At 40.7% G+C, this 15481-nt stretch overlaps 1 protein-coding gene across 2 annotated transcripts in view; it reads left to right on the plus strand.

Annotated features, from left to right (window-relative positions):
• Positions 1 to 2136: 2136 nt before the first annotated feature.
• DMTF1 (cyclin D binding myb like transcription factor 1) overlaps positions 2137 to 15481 on the plus strand; it is a 29042-nt gene continuing 15697 nt past the window's right edge. The window contains exons 1-8 of one of the 2 annotated variants that reach the window (XM_048300381.1): positions 2137 to 2264; positions 7310 to 7486; positions 8907 to 9023; positions 9510 to 9629; positions 10570 to 10664; positions 11422 to 11536; positions 13704 to 13780; positions 15218 to 15375. In XM_048300381.1, the coding sequence (XP_048156338.1) occupies positions 7414 to 7486; positions 8907 to 9023; positions 9510 to 9629; positions 10570 to 10664; positions 11422 to 11536; positions 13704 to 13780; positions 15218 to 15375 (755 nt within the window). In that variant the 5' untranslated portion in view covers positions 2137 to 2264; positions 7310 to 7413. The remainder of the gene's footprint in view (positions 2265 to 7309; positions 7487 to 8906; positions 9024 to 9509; positions 9630 to 10569; positions 10665 to 11421; positions 11537 to 13703; positions 13781 to 15217; positions 15376 to 15481) is intronic. The other variant, XM_048300383.1, reaches the window with a different exon arrangement.

Here is a 15481-nt window from a genome sequence, read left to right on the forward strand (position 1 = left end):
AAAACTGTGCATAGTCTTGCAGATCTGTGACTAAAATGGTGGCAAAAAAATCCCAGTGGCCCAGTCCTCAATGTGCTGCCACTTCACAATTTATCGTCTTTATATCTCACTATGATATGTCCCAGAACAACACCACTGTGTAAAAGGACATAGAGATTTTGCAATTAAAATAATGCTTTCTACAATCAACATCCAAATAAATAAGATAAAAATATAATAAGGAGAAAGGCTTTATATTCAGCATGGAAAAGGCTCATAAGTGATGACATATTGGGAAACTGATTTATGGAAGGAGTCCTCTTCATGTTTGCTGCTTACTGCATGAGGTCTTTCTAGAAATTTTCACATGGTGAAGACTTACATGAAATTTCAGAAGTATTGCTTCCTGCAGTCTGAACACAGCCCCCCCGATGATGCATTTTCGTACAGGTCAAGGAAGTGGTACCCTGTGAATTTTAAAGCAAGCCCATAGCTGCCTTGAAACAAAAGCAAACCAACCAAACAAACCCAGAAACAAGAAACCACCACAACAACAACAAAACAGACATGTACTTCAAAGAAGGCAAATACTGTGTCCATGCTTCATTTGCTGCAAAAACTGGGGGGAAAAAGCCCAGAAGCTGCAAGAGATCATGGCTGATGAGTCCAACAGCTGTATGCAACCCTAGAATAGCAAATTGTAGCTCTGCTTTGGCCAATTAGTGCCTAAGGGTACCAGGCACTTCATCTTTTCCCTGGAAGTCAACTATTGGGTATGGAACTTGGCATTCCTGAGGTTTAATGTCCAGAAATACCGAGTACACAGAGACCAGAGTTAATTTAAATGTCCTTTGAACAAAGGAAAAATCTTAGAAATCCTGCTTTCAGTTCCATATACTAGCTACCTTCTTGTCCTAGCTATGCATTTCACCTCCATTCTTTCACCACCACAATTTCATGTCCAATGTCTCCTCCCTAAACTGCCCTGTCTTCCCATAAAAACACTTTTTAAAGCTCCCAAGGTTTGGGGAGAACGCGGCTGGAGGTCACACATAAGGGAAGTGGCCAAAAAGGGGCCTTGTGGTAGATGTGCAATGAGGTTTTTAGACAAAAAATTGCAGGTAGGGGATGCTATACACCTTCTTGCCCTTAATGTGCCTGGTTTGTCTGCGAGGAGCTCAGCTCTTTTGCCAAAGATCACGGCACCCACAGGCACCCATTCCACAAGACAGCAAGCACAACAAGCTGGGCACCGCTACATGCTTGTTTATTCTCGGCTTTATGGATTATTTTTGATAATTTGCCTTGGTTTTGTGAGGTTGTTGGGCAGGAGGGAAATGAAAAGTGATCACAGAATCACGGAATGGTTAAGATTCAAAGGGATCTCTGGAGACTATCGAGTCCAACCTCCCTGCCAAGGCAGGGTCACCCAGAAGAGGTTACACAGGAACGCATCCAGGTGGGTTTGGAATGTCTCCAGAAAGGGAGATTCCACTAGTTCCCTGGGCAGCCAGTTCCAGTGATGTGTCACTCTCAGTGTAAAGAAGTTCTTCCTCATGTTAAGGTGAAACTTTCTGTGCTTTAGTTTATGGTCAGTGCTCCTCATCCTGCTGCTGAGCACCACCAAGAAATGTCTGGCACCATCCTCTTGGCACTCGTCTTTGAGATATCCATATGCATTGAGATTCCCTTCCAGTCTTCTCCAGATTAAAAAGGCCCAGCTCCCACAGACTCTCCTCACGAGAGATGCTCCAGAACCCCCATCCTATGTGTGGCCATTGATTAGAAACTGATTGACATCCGTTGATTAAACACTGGAATGGGCTGCCCAGGGAGGTGGTGGAGTCACCACTGCTGAAAGCATTTAAGGGGCCTGCACGTGGCACTGAGTGCCATGGTCTGGCTGACAGGCTGGTATTCGGTAGGTTGGACTCGATGGCCTCAGAGGTCTTTCCCAGCCTAATCGATTCCGTGTTTCTGCGGCGAAGGCCGTGTGTACGTTCAGGGGCTCTGTCGCCCGGGGCCCCTCAGCGAGGCGGGGAAGGCGCCGGGAGCTTTGTGGCGCCGCCGGCGCTCCGGGCCCCGCTCCGCGCGCTCTGTGGCGCCGGGCGGGCGGGCGGAAGCGCCGGGCGGGCGAGCGCGGGCCCTTCCGGCGGGCTCGCAGCGCCTCGCCCCGCCGCCGCCTCCGCCTCCCCCGCTCGCCGCCCGCCGCCGCCCGGCGCCTCCATCCTGGTACTTGGGAGTCTCCATCCTGGTTTCTCAAGTGCCCGGACCCAAAACAGGAAGTAAGTGCGCGGGGCCCTGCGGGATCGCGGGGCCGGGAGCTCCGGGCAGCGGCGGCGGCCGCGGGCGGAGGGGACGGGGCGGGGAGCGGCCGTGTGCGGTCCCGCGGCTCGGCGCGTTCGGGCCGGGCTGCCGGGCAGGGCCGGGCGGGCAGCGGAGCCCACGGCGGGGCCGTCCAGCGCCGCCGCCAGCCGAGGGCACGGGAAAATGGCGGCGGCCGCCCGGGGCCAAATGGCGGCGCTGGCGGCCGCGGGGCAGCGGCGGCTGAGGCGGGCCCGGAGCCGCCGCCCCGGGGGCAGTGCCGCGGCAGGGCCGCTGCCTCCCGCCCGCTGTTGTCCTGGGGCAGCCCTGGGGCAGCCCTGGGCCGCCACTCCCCGCCTTCCCGGGGAGCTGCCGGGCGTCGGGAGCGCTGCTCACAGAGAAACGGGGAAGCGGACGGACGGACTGGCTCTGGACATCACCAAGCCCCGGCTCGCTTGGGAGGGCAGGGCAAGGGGAGGCCGGCCAGCGCGTTTGTTTTGTTTATTAAGTTTTATTTTTTTAAATTGCTGTTGTTGTTTCTGGTTTTAACTCCCTTCCCTCCCCCATATCTGGATGCCTGTAATAAGAGGCCACCTGCACGATCGCTTTTGAATTTCTCGATTCCCTCTCGCTGGGTCTGCTCTTGGGGTATCCTGAGCTTGTGGGTTTTATCTGTTATGTTTCGTAATCTCTATTTTTTCCCCAGAGAGTTGTGATCTGTGATTGCTTAGGGTAAGTGGAGCCTGAGATGTGCGGCTCTGCCAAGATCAGGGGTTTCATCTTAGAGCGGTACCAAGATTTTGTGCACTAGAGCTATGCTCTGTTTTGCCAAAATAAAGGATTCCGGTCAGAAAAAGCCTATTTTTTTCCCTTTCTTTTTTCTCCTTTTTTGAGGTTTTTTATTGTTGTTTGTGGCTTTGGGTGTGGTGAAGAGTATTACACTTGTACCAGGTACTTCTTCAGCTGACTGATAGTATTGCTATGTATTCATTCACAAAGAGTTACACTGTTCAGCCCCACCTGGCTATTGTAAGTTGAAGTAATCTAGAAAATGCTTTTTGTTTGCCAGCGCCGCTCTGGCTACAGATGTAAGTTGGCCTCTTGACAGCATAGTTAGAATTCCTTTGCAAAACCAGAAGATGCAGGTTCTGCAGTGAGATGGACCCATCTCATTCTTGTTCTCATTTACATAATTTCACGTGATTATAATAATAAACAACTTCATGATGCTTTATGACTTACTGAAAAGATTGAACATTAATTACAATTCTGTAAGTAGAATGCCCCAAAATACCGATTTTTGTCTCAACCATACAAACTTATGAAAAGTGGCCATATAAGAGACAAAGATCTCTCTACTGTATTTTGCATGTTCTAATAGGTCCTTTTTTGTGACCATCATTTCTATGCTCGTCTGTGCATCAGAAAGCAAGAGAGACTTCTCTTTGCTTATCAGTCTTATAGTTATGATAATTTTTTGGTATTTTTCTTGCATGCTAAAATTCTACCCATTTTTTATAAAGGTGAAGAAGTTACTGGAATGCTTAGCATGAAACTGGAGTTGCACTGTACATGAAGAGAAAAGAATTTTGGTACATCTGATACGTACTAAGGTTTCTATCCATAACCATAACCTTGTGCCCAAGAGCCAGTTACTGAAAAAAAAACCTAGAAACTTTCTGTGTTTATTTCTTTTGAAAGAGCTGGGACATAGATTTTATTTTGTTTTGTGTTGGTTTTTTTCCCCTGTGTGACATTTAAAGCATGCTCAGTGCTTTTTATTAAACTTTCACTGGACAGGCTAGAATTCATGGAGTTCTGCCAAGTTTGGATCAATGCAAATGAGAACACTTTGTCCCATTGTGTCTCCCATATATTCTGTTTCGGTGATGGCCCACTTCTCTAAATACCACTGATGACTAGGATGCAGCTGTTCCTAAAGGACTCTAATTTCATGCTGATACAGATTAATAAATCCATGTATGCCCCAAACTCAGGTCTCTGGATCCTTGTGATTGGTGTCTGTCCAGTTTGGTTCCTTTTCATATCCATTGTTGGCAGCTGTTAGAGAAAATTTCTGCATGGTGGAATTTTAAATTTGAGCAGAACCGATTTGGTCTGGAGTAAAGTTCGGGGGGGTTGTTGAATATTAGCATGACAGCACTGGCACTAGTTGAATAGTAAAAACTCCTGATAAGGTATATGAAGTACTGACTTGGTGTGGAGTACACTAAACAGTCAGGCTTCCTAAAGTGTGAGGTCCTGTAATGACTTTGTTTCCTTTGTGTTACTCTTGAACGAATGCCTCGAAATCCCAATGCATTCTGTGTGATTGTTCCAGTTAAATGTCACAGTAACTGGAAGCCTCCCTTAATAATCTTCAGTTTTTGCTTTTTACAGGACTTAGTGAAACATACTTGTTGCCCAGTGCAGAGAGAGCAGCCTTTAATACAACTTCATATAGAAATTTTAAAAGATTTACAACAGTTCTCTGAAGACTAGACATAACATTCAGTTAATAACTAGGGGCAATGACAGAATTCTGCTTGCAAGAGTAAAAATACTATTTCTTAGAAGTGATTAATTTTTACAGCCCTCAGAATAATTGAGCCCATCTGCCAGATGAGGGTTATTTAGAATTAAAGGAATTTTGTATTAAGGTGTTACCTTTTTTTTTAGCTTGGTGTAAAATCAGCTTTGTGAGTCTTTTTCTGTCTAACTCTGCTGCATGCTTCCCAAATAAATAAGAACCACTCCATTATTTGGCTTTAGTGGAAAATATATATTGCAATTCTGTATTAAATGAGTCTTGTAGACAAAGTATTTTCCCATCTCCTTGGTTGCATGTTGAAACCTGTTCGAAATTGTAATGCAGCTAGCTCTAAAAAATGTTCGGTTTGGTAAATAGACACAGAAATCCAGCAAGGCAAAAAATGCTTATTGAATTGACACTGATTTCTAAGGTGCTATCTCATTATGGATTATGGCCATCCACACTTTTCAGTGCATGTCTATCCAACAGTGTTCTCTTTCCCCAAAAGCTCACACCCTCCTTCAGAACATGAAATATTAGTGATAGATTGGCATCTCTGTAAAGAATGTATCTGAATCAAGGATTAAAGAAAAGTCTTGGGTTATTCATTTAAAATTCAAGTAAGGCTTTTGTTTAAAGTAAAACTTGTTTGCATTTTCAAAAGCACATCTAGTGAAGTTGTGAAAAGAAGGTGATATTTTGGAGGTGATGAGTCTACTCAGGTCCTAATTCTCACTCATTAAGAAACCTTGGCTGTCATTTACTTTGTATTTAACTTTGGAGAGCAGATGTGCAAGAGCAGATGTGTGGATGTGCAGGTGTGTGTAATGAGCAGAATTCACGTGGCACATCCCAAAGCCTCTGCTGTGGTCTGGCATTGTTTAGCACAGCTCCGGCTGCCACGCCATGATGAACCGAGGACATCCAGCGAGGGCAGTGTCCTGCAGCTGGGATCACGAGAAGGCATCAAAGGCCTTTGGCCACTGAGCTCACTGTGAACTCCAGGTGGTCCTGTGTCATATTTGATGTATGTTCAGAGTACCTGGTAGCCACATCATTATTTTAAAGTAAAACAGTGGGGTTTATAAGGTCTGGAGATTGTTTCCTATTCACTCAAAAGAACCACCACAGTTATTCCTGATTTTGGTCACTCATTCATGTATTCATGGGTTGGTGCTCCTGTCCTGGGATAAATGTAGCTTGAAAGAATCAGGTTGGTTGGTTTTTCTTTCAGTTTGCTTGTATTTGTATGGTCTGATTAATAAAAAATAATGTCCAAAATACGCATTTGACTTTGACTTAATTCCTCATGTTCTTTCTACTCAGTTTTCAATTGTGGTCCAAGGCCTTATGCATTAAAGTTGATGGGAATCAAATCAAGGATTTGGCTCTTTCTCAGTTTTTATCAAAGTTTGGTCAGGGTTATTACCTTTACTCAGAAAACATAAGGCATGCTGAATCTCGAGTATCTTACACAGAACATGATTTCCCCCCCCCCCCAGAGAGCCTGCAGCTACAGTTGGCATAAACTGTTTTTGGGAAATTGGCAAGGAGTTATAAAACCCTGCTCAATCCAGGAATTACATTGAGGAATGTTTCTTGAGAAGTCACAGGTCCTTGAACAAAGTGCAGTGCCGAGTGTCGGGTGCTCTGCAATGCGTGGGAGCTCGAGCTGCCAACTGCAGATGTGTGACTTGACCAGAAGAGTCAGTGGTGGCCTCAGATGTGCTGCCTCAGCCATTGTCTGGGTAGTCCTGTTACAGCTCTGGCTGCAAGTGTCAGGGTAGCAGCTACTGATCCTGGTGTAGCTTCCTCCCCATCTCTGGGAATGCCACATTTGGACGTATGGATCCCTTTTATGCTGTGTCCTGTTCCCTCCTAAATTTGCAAACCAACAAGGTAGAGAATGCAAAGGGATTAATTGCCCTGTGTTTTTTATTTGGTAGCCAAATCCTGTAAATACACAGTTTGATTTTCATAAAGTCCCAAGTAACTGCCGAAAGAACAACCCAGCTTTGCTGTGCCTGTATTCAATTTTCATCAGTCTTCCAATAGAAAAGAAGGAATGGTCTGCTGTATCTTCTGATGTGGATGGTGCTATAGTTTCCACTGCTTTCAGAATAGCTGTAGGTGGAATACATGGCTGTTGTAATGTGTCTTAAAAATCTCATGTCTTTCAGGCCTTTAAAGTGGTGAAAAGAAAAATAGGTGCTTTCAGCTGATTATAGAAAAATAAATGTTATGACTACCAGTTGACATAAAATTAAAGAATTCTCCACCTCATTTCTGGTAACTTTAGGGATTTTTACTACAGAAGTCCTTGTAGTAAAACTTACTCAGAAAGTACATATGAACATGGAAAAGAGAATCTGTTTATTTTGTCCCAATTTGTTCACTCCCCAAAAGCTAAATGAATAACTTCAAGCTGAGTTGAAAAAGTTACAGTCTTCTAATTTAGCTCTAATGCTTTGGATGTCTTTCTTCATGTTTTAGCATTAAGGATGCCCTATTGGGTTCCTAAAATCAGTATTACACCCATGCAGCAAACAGCAGCTTCTAGTGAAGGATAGAGCACAGGCTGTAAAACTCAGCAGCAGATGAATCCCAAGGAAGTCACTTCGTCCTACGCTTGCATGTGGCAAGGAACTGTTGCTGATGGTAGATGTGCAAGTAAGTTTGAGAACCCTCTGATTTAAAATGTCAGTGATATCTGAAATTTTTTACATGTTCAGAAGGGTAATATCACTTAGTTTGATGAATCAGTCACTACATGTGCTTAAAGAGGTGCCAAATCTTCCAACAAGCTCGAGAGGTGAGAATTTTTTTGAAGGACTGGCAGTAGTTTTATCTTTCTAGGATAACACTTCTCTTGGGAATCTTCAATACCGAAGAACATGTTTTCTGATTAAAAATCACATAATTTCCTGCTGACGCAATAATGTTTACATTATACAGGGAATTTGAAATCCAGGTTGTAAATTCCCCTTACATATGGGTATATGGCTATCCTTGCCTAGTACATGGAAAATTTGTGATGTGATTGTGGTTTCTTTTTTCTAAAGCTGTAGTCAGTTATTTTTAAACAACATTGTGGCTTCAAAATAACAGTAGTTTTTTGTTATTGTTGACATATGAGTAAATACAGAAAAAGGACTGAGCAGTTAAAGGAGAAATAGATTATATTTTCTTTTTACAAATCTGTGCCAAAGTCAACAAAACTAGGCTTAAAACTGATGAAATCTTTGCAAAGCTTCTGGATATTTCAGGGGTGATTTCATTTATCTTCTGCAGCTGCAAAGGTCACATTTCTTTGTGTTTGGATAAAACTTTTGTTGTGGGGTTTTGCTTTGTTTTATTTCAGAACTAGTTTAATTTACGTAGAATTTCTTACAAACTTTGTGTTTCATTGCAGTATTTTTATGGTGGAAATGAAATTATCAGAGACTCTTCATGTTGCCCTAGTTCTGTGACTTCAATGGCTTATCCTGGATTAGTTATTCTCTCCCTATCTTTTTGTTCTGGTGATTGCTTGCAACCAATTTTTCTGTTGCTCTTGTTTAAATGCTAAAGAAAAAGCGCAAGTTTCACATTTAGTTATATGCATGGAAGGAGAATAAAACTTTGCAACTTGGCAGTCTATAAATAGGGCAGCTGTGACTAATAGGACACTAGAAAAATATTTGTCGGTCTTGAGTAGCTTTCAGTTCTGTAATAGAATTATTAAATTAACAGAATAAATATTGGACAAAAATCATCAGATGTGAAGAACTTAAATGCTGAAAAAGTAATAGCCTTGGTTTGTGTTTGGAAAAAAAAGAAATCAGTAGATTGCAAGTTCTCCTGAGTAGGGAGTTTAGGTACTATTTTTAACTGGAGAAGTTACTTTAAAGCTATCTGATTTTACTCTTTGCAGTATGTAAGTGTGCAGGAAAGTAAAGGTAGGTGAATGTCTGAAATTGTGGATTTTTCTTGTGAAAGAGCAGATTCATTCCTTTGGGGAGGTTGTGCTGGTTGGTTGGGGTATGGAAGCAGCATTATGGTCCAAGTGGAATCCAACTGCAGAAATGTAATCTGAATGTTGCTCTTTCAGGTTTGAGTATGAGCACAGTTGAAGAAGAGTCTGACACAGTGACAGTAGAAACCGTGAACTCTGTGACTTTGACTCAGGACACTGAAGGGAACCTAATTCTTCATTGCCCTCAAAATGGTATAGAATTGTATTGCATAGTATTTTTTTTTTCTTCTTTGTTTTGAGTGATCTGACCGCCATACATCCCTGCCCACAAATTCTGTGAGCTACTCAGGTTCAGCTTACTGTGCAAGAATTGTTCTGCTTTGGTTTAAAGAATAATTAAATGTTGAATTAGGTATAAATCCCAAAACTGCCTGTGTATGCCCAACAAAGATACAGCTGCTGTGATTTATTTCAGTTGAAATGGATTCTTAGAACCAAGCACGTACCCAAATTTCCTTAGACTGGTTTGTGTTTGGCAGACTGTGGATGGAATTTTCGAAGAAAGTGCACGTTGAGGAAAGCGCGTGAACTGCTGTTGTCCATAACTTCAAGTTCCTGGGCAGCAGCAAAGCACTGAACCAGCCTGTCATACTTGGTTTGGCCCACTTTGTTAGGAGAACTCTGTCCAAGGCTCCAGATAGCTTATAGGAAGTAACCTGGGTACTTTTTTGTTGTTAGAAGCTGATGAAGTAGACTCTGAAGACAGCTCTGAACCTCCACACAAGAGGCTTTGTTTGTCAGAGGATGATCAAAGCCTTGATGATTCTACTCCATGCATTTCTGTTGTTGCAGTTCCAAGTAAGTTCTTTTATGTGCTCCTGTAGCAAAAATATCTGTTGGTAAAGGTTAAAAGTGGACTCTTTGAATCACATTAGGATATTTCCATGGGGCTTTTTCTTCTCAATTTTTGTAATGTACTTCTGTATCATCTTTTCTCTCAGCCTTGGATAGTTTTGCAGCAATTGATATTTATACAATACTGGCAAAATAAGCCTGTCTTAAAGTGGAGAAGAGACCTGCAGGCACAGGTGCATTGAATAAATTGAAGGATAAGTAAATGAACAGCAAACTAGATGTTCTCCACCTGCTAAGAGATTAGGTTTTTTTAATGATCAGACAGTATAGTTAGCATTTCAATGTTTTGTAATATTGAGGTGTATGTAAAGGAGATTGATGTAAAAAAAATAGGATGAATACTGAATAAGTCTTAAGGAAGTTGATTGAATATTAGATAGTTTAATACAATCTCCCAGAGGGAAGTAAAACCAGATCTAGTTAAAATACCAATTTGCAGTATCTAGAGTGGCTGTTTATTTGGTGGAACTAGCCAGAAACTCCTCAGAAGTAAAGGCATTATCATGTTGAAGGAGGACTGGGGAAAAAGCATGCAGCCAAAAGGTTTGAATGTTGTCTTTTAATAACTGGAAAATACCAGAAAGGCTGTAAAGGAAGTATTAATACTTCCTTTCAAATGTTTGCATCAAACACATTTTGTTTATGTTTCACATTAGGTCTTAGCTGTTAGTCAAGTGTAAAACTGAAGGTTTCAAAACTCATATTTAAATTTTGTGAAGAGAAGCAGTTGATAATCGTTTTAGTGAATTTACTGTGTTAACAAATAAATACCAAATAAGGCTCTTCAAAATTTTCAGTTCAAAGGTAGCCATTTATAAAACTTGTAGCATGTGTAAAAAACACTTCAGGAGTAAAGTATGCAACTAACTTACCCATTCTGAAGTTTCAGAAAATGATCAGAGCTTTGAGGTGACCATGACTGCTACCACTGAGGTAGCTGAAGATGAGATTAATGAAGGAACTGTTACCCAGATTCAGGTACAGTAAAACTTTAAAATTTACCAATTTGATGTATGCTTTTATTTAAATTGAAATGAAAAGGGAAACAAGTATCAGAAATGCTTACTAAATGAATAAGACGCTTTAAAACAAATGTATGTGGGCATGGATCTTGTTTGTAAAAATGCTGTTCTGTAAAAGGGCAATTGAATAATTTTATGTATGAGAGAGGTTATTTGTAGTCTAAGTTACTGCCCGAAATGCAATACAGCAAAGAGTAATAGAGGTAACCCTCCACTGGTAATTACATGCTCTGTTGTGATCTGCATAAATGACAAGCTTATCTGTTATCTCTGTCATTCTTTGATTATAAATTAAGCTCTATAACAGGCTTAAGTAGTCTTTGTCTTGTCACTAGTCCTAACAGTTACATTCAGTTTTCATTGTGGGTATACCATGTTTAAAAGTTCTAGACTGGAGATGGTGGACATAGTCCAGTTTCCTTCACAGCCAGTGAGACTCTTCTTACTTACTGTACATTAAACAAGATGAAAAATGTTAACCAATTAATTCTCACAACATCTTTATATTAAGAGGCTAAATCTTACTCGGGTTTTTTAAGAAAGGTGATACTTTCAGTGCTGTATCTAAAACGTGGCACTTTTGAACAGTCAGCAAGGTGACGAGGTGTGCTGATTTAATTTGCCTTCAAACTATGTCTCCACGTTAATTGCAAAGTGAAAATTGAAAAACAACTGAATGTTTGACTGTATCATTTCATATTGGTCTTTTCAAGATTCTTCAGAATGAACAGCTGGATGAAATCTCCCCAATGGGCAATGAAGAAGTATCAGCTGTTAGTCAAGCGTGGTTCACAACCAAAGAGGATAAGGATTCTCTAACCAATAAAGGTAGGATATTTCAAATGCAGTTCTCCCATGCTGTAAAAAGGTAAATGATTCCAAATGTCTCAGAGCATTTTGCAAGTTGCATAAGGTAATCTGGTCTGGCTTTTTATGAGATGAGCCATGCCTGCAGTGGTGACAGTAGTGGCTACAGTAGGGAAGGGCTGTGGGTCCTTTGTGTCTGCCCAGATGGGGCAGAGAGTTGTGTTTGCCTGGCTGGGGGTGGGGAGCTGCAGCAGAGGGGAGGACAACCAGGAGAAAAACCAATCCATGATTAGGTTAATGGAGTTGCTTCAGAAGAAGAGGACTCCTGCAGACCAGGATCTAATGAAATAATCTCTACTACTCCTAAAACTTCCACCCCATTGTGCATTCCTCCCTTTTCAAATATATCCGTGCAATCGTGTAGTAGTTGCTGAACTTAAGAGCTTTTGTTTTTTCTTTCATCCCCCCGGGGAAACGACTTTCTAAACCTAGAGAAACAACTTAGTGTCAAATGTGTTGTCTCTCCAGTTTCCTCAGCCTCTCTACTGTTTTTCTTACTTTGACTTTTACTTTTTCTAGAGGGAAAATAATTCTTTTTTCAGTCAGTTCAAAGCAACTCCCTTTTTTGTTAGAAACCTTTAGGAAGAGACGCAACATTGTCAGCTGGTCAAAGGAGGGCACTAAATTTGGTGATTCCAGTTAAGAGATTAATAATTTGAGGAAGATATTTCTAGTAAAATATGCCAAGAAAAATATTTGAGAATCTCTACTGGCTGAACTTTTCTTGTAAACTCTGTGGTTTGTCAGGAGATAAGCAGTGGAGGAATGCCAGTATGTGTCTTCTTTTACAGTAGCTCAGAGTTTGGCACGTGTAGTCTGAGGTCATCATTTTATAGCAGTCTCCACCTGATAATGCTTTCTTCCCAGACCTGTGGGCAGGTTACGATATTCTTGACTATGAATATGCAAACCTGTGAAGTGCAGAATAAATGTCCTTTCCTAAAATAGTTTAGTATTAAAGCTTATTCCATGTAAAGAGTAGCAGTGTCCTATTAAATCAGTTTAGAGGCTTGGACAGAGGTGTGAATTACAGTACAGTTACAGTAATACATTATATTTCTGTCTCTGTAGCTGTGGAAGAAGATATTGAAGCCATGGGGCACAGGAAAAGAGTACTCTCTCACCAGTTCTAGTGGAATTAGTAATAATGCCTGTACTTTTCATTATAATTGGATTTGAGTAAACAGTCTCTTTGGTGTGTTCTGTCTCTCAGCTCTGGTAATTAGCAGGCTGAGAAGGAAGTACCCTGATTTTCCTGAGCAGAGGTGGGCAGGTAGCCAGCACACACCAGTATGTAAACTGGGTCACACCAGCATAAGTGTAATTAAAAGTATGGTATGACCATAAAGGGAAGAAAGGAAAATTTAGAGGAGTAATGTTTTAATGTTTTATTGTTAGATTTCAGGTTTGAAGTTTTCCCTCTGAATAAAGTTGGTTGGGTTTGCTTTTAAAGCTTAGCTGGCATTGTAGTTTCTAAGGGCATAGACAGAGAGGAAACGTTATTGTTTGTTTCTATTGGTTTGCCACTTTTATTTGGGAAGTAAAAGACTCCCCACAACTTTTTATCTTGACTGTGACCTCTGAGAATTACTCCCAATGCAAAAAAAAAGAGAGATGGGGACCAGTTTCTCAAAAAAGACTAAGTGGAGCATTTACCTCTATGAAAAGCGCTCACAGTAGGTGGCACTACTCACATGTTCAGGAGCGTTAAGGCATGCAAAAGAACCCGATGTTGTTGCCAGTTCCTCAGGTAATACTCTGAGTCACATTTTATGTTCCAGCTTCTAGAATCATTTTGAGTGCATGGAAATCTCAGCTGTCAGTTTAAAGACAGAACTTTCCTAGTTGCAGCTGAAGAGAAAGTCTGAAAATATGACTTGACAGCGCATAGAGGAGCTCACGTTCTGTTTTTACAAATGGGATGTTTTTGAAATGGAATCTGACTCACGTTATTTAAATATTAGTTGATGGTTACTGTCAGTTATGAAATAACATCTATTTAAAATTAATTCTAGTTATATTTTTAGTCTTTTCTGTGTTAATTGCAGCATGGGTCATGTTTTCAGATACTTCTGTTCTTGCTGTTTTTCTGGCCTTCACTTCAGTAGTTTGTCATTTCTTTTTTCAGGCCATAAGTGGAAGCAAGGGATGTGGTCAAAGGAAGAAATTGACATTTTGATGAGTAACATTGAGCGTTATTTAAAGGTATGTTTAGAGTATGTTCCCTCCTTGTTGGTGTGGTGATGCAGTTCCTGCTAGAAACCAACTTTGTTTAGTACTTCCCAGAATACACAATAAGTGTTTCAGATTGGTTTGTTGTAAAAATGATCATTACCCATTTGACATACATTAAAAAAAATTATTCATAGACAGGACTTAAGTACTACTAAATGTAGCATTGCTTTTAATTTTATACTGAGTGCAGCCCATTTTGAACATCCTGACATGACATTTTACATGGTTAAATCTCTTTCTCTGATTATACATTGAGGACTCATAAAAGCTTTGTTGAAGATGGTTGAAAAAAATTGCACTAGCAGTAGAAATAATTCTCCTTAGTGAGCACTGAATACAACTTCCAACCTTCCTTGGTGCCAAGTCTGTGATTGTGTACTTCACTAGCAGGATGCCTGTGTCTGCTTTCTTCCCCTTAAATTATTAGGGTCAGAGTTCAGTGCAAATGGGCACGTGGTGAACACACTAACAGTGATAATTGCCCATGAGTCATATTTGTGGTAGGTTTGCAGCTGAGAATATTTGAGCTGAGCCCTAACAACTGAGAATATACAGCCTGGATATTACAGTTTCACCATCCTTCACTTATGGTTTTAAAAAAATCCCTGAATTCAGTGTTCATTGGAATAAAAATCCGCAGTATTAGTTGTAGAGAGTGTGTCTGCCCCCACACATATTAGAGTTTCTGCCACAAAATCATTAATGGGTAATACTATGTTTTAAATCTAGTGAAGCTTTTTTAAGCTAGCTGAATAACTTTTCTGAGTTACTGGTAAATCATTCGATTCATTCTTTTTCCACTTATCTGCTTTCTTGTCCTGCTTTGAATAATTGAAATATAGTGATTCTTAGTTTAAGCTGAAGTTAAGCTTTACTGTTACACTTCATTGCAGTGGTTTTGTATTGAATTTGAATTTCCATCAGAGCAAGAAGAGTAGTTTAATTGAAAGAAATTGCTTTTGCATAAGGAGTATTTAAAATTATGTAATAAATTGGTATAGCACTGTTTGACAACCTTCTCTTGTATGGCCCCAGGCTAATTCCACCACAATACATTTTCCATGATGTTATATATGATGGTTCAATTTTTGATCTAAAATACACGTTGGACAGATTTTTTTTTTCTTAAATGTGGACAGGAGTTAGAGCTTTTGTGTCTCCCTGGACTCCAACGTAAAAAAAACCAAAACAACAAAACCTACTCTTCAAGGATTTGTATTTGTGGGAGCTAATCCATAAATACTCAGTTTTACTTTCAGACTGTAGTATTTGTGATACACAGAAAGTTGCATAATGGCTTCAGTTCTTGTGTTCTACTTCTTGATTCCTAGGAGACTTTATCTAAGGTGTTTTGTTTGTGGTTTTTGTTTTTGTTTTTGTTTTTTTTTTTTAAATGCTTTGTTCTAGGCCCGTGGAATAAAAGATGCCACTGAAATTATATTTGAAATGTCAAAAGATGAAAGAAAAGATTTCTACAGGACAATAGCTTGGGGTCTGAATCGGCCTCTCTTTGCTGTCTATAGAAGAGTTCTTCGCATGTATGATGACAGAAACCATGTTGGAAAGTATGAAACCTTCTAATGCTGCATGGTTTTATTGGTATGAGTAGGGTCATGTATTTATGTTTGACATGTTCCATGTGAGACAAAATTTTAGCCAAACAGACCTAGA

The sequence above is a fragment of the Corvus hawaiiensis genome, chromosome 4, assembly GCF_020740725.1.
Source record: "Corvus hawaiiensis isolate bCorHaw1 chromosome 4, bCorHaw1.pri.cur, whole genome shotgun sequence".
Classification (NCBI taxonomy): Eukaryota; Metazoa; Chordata; class Aves; order Passeriformes; family Corvidae; genus Corvus; species Corvus hawaiiensis.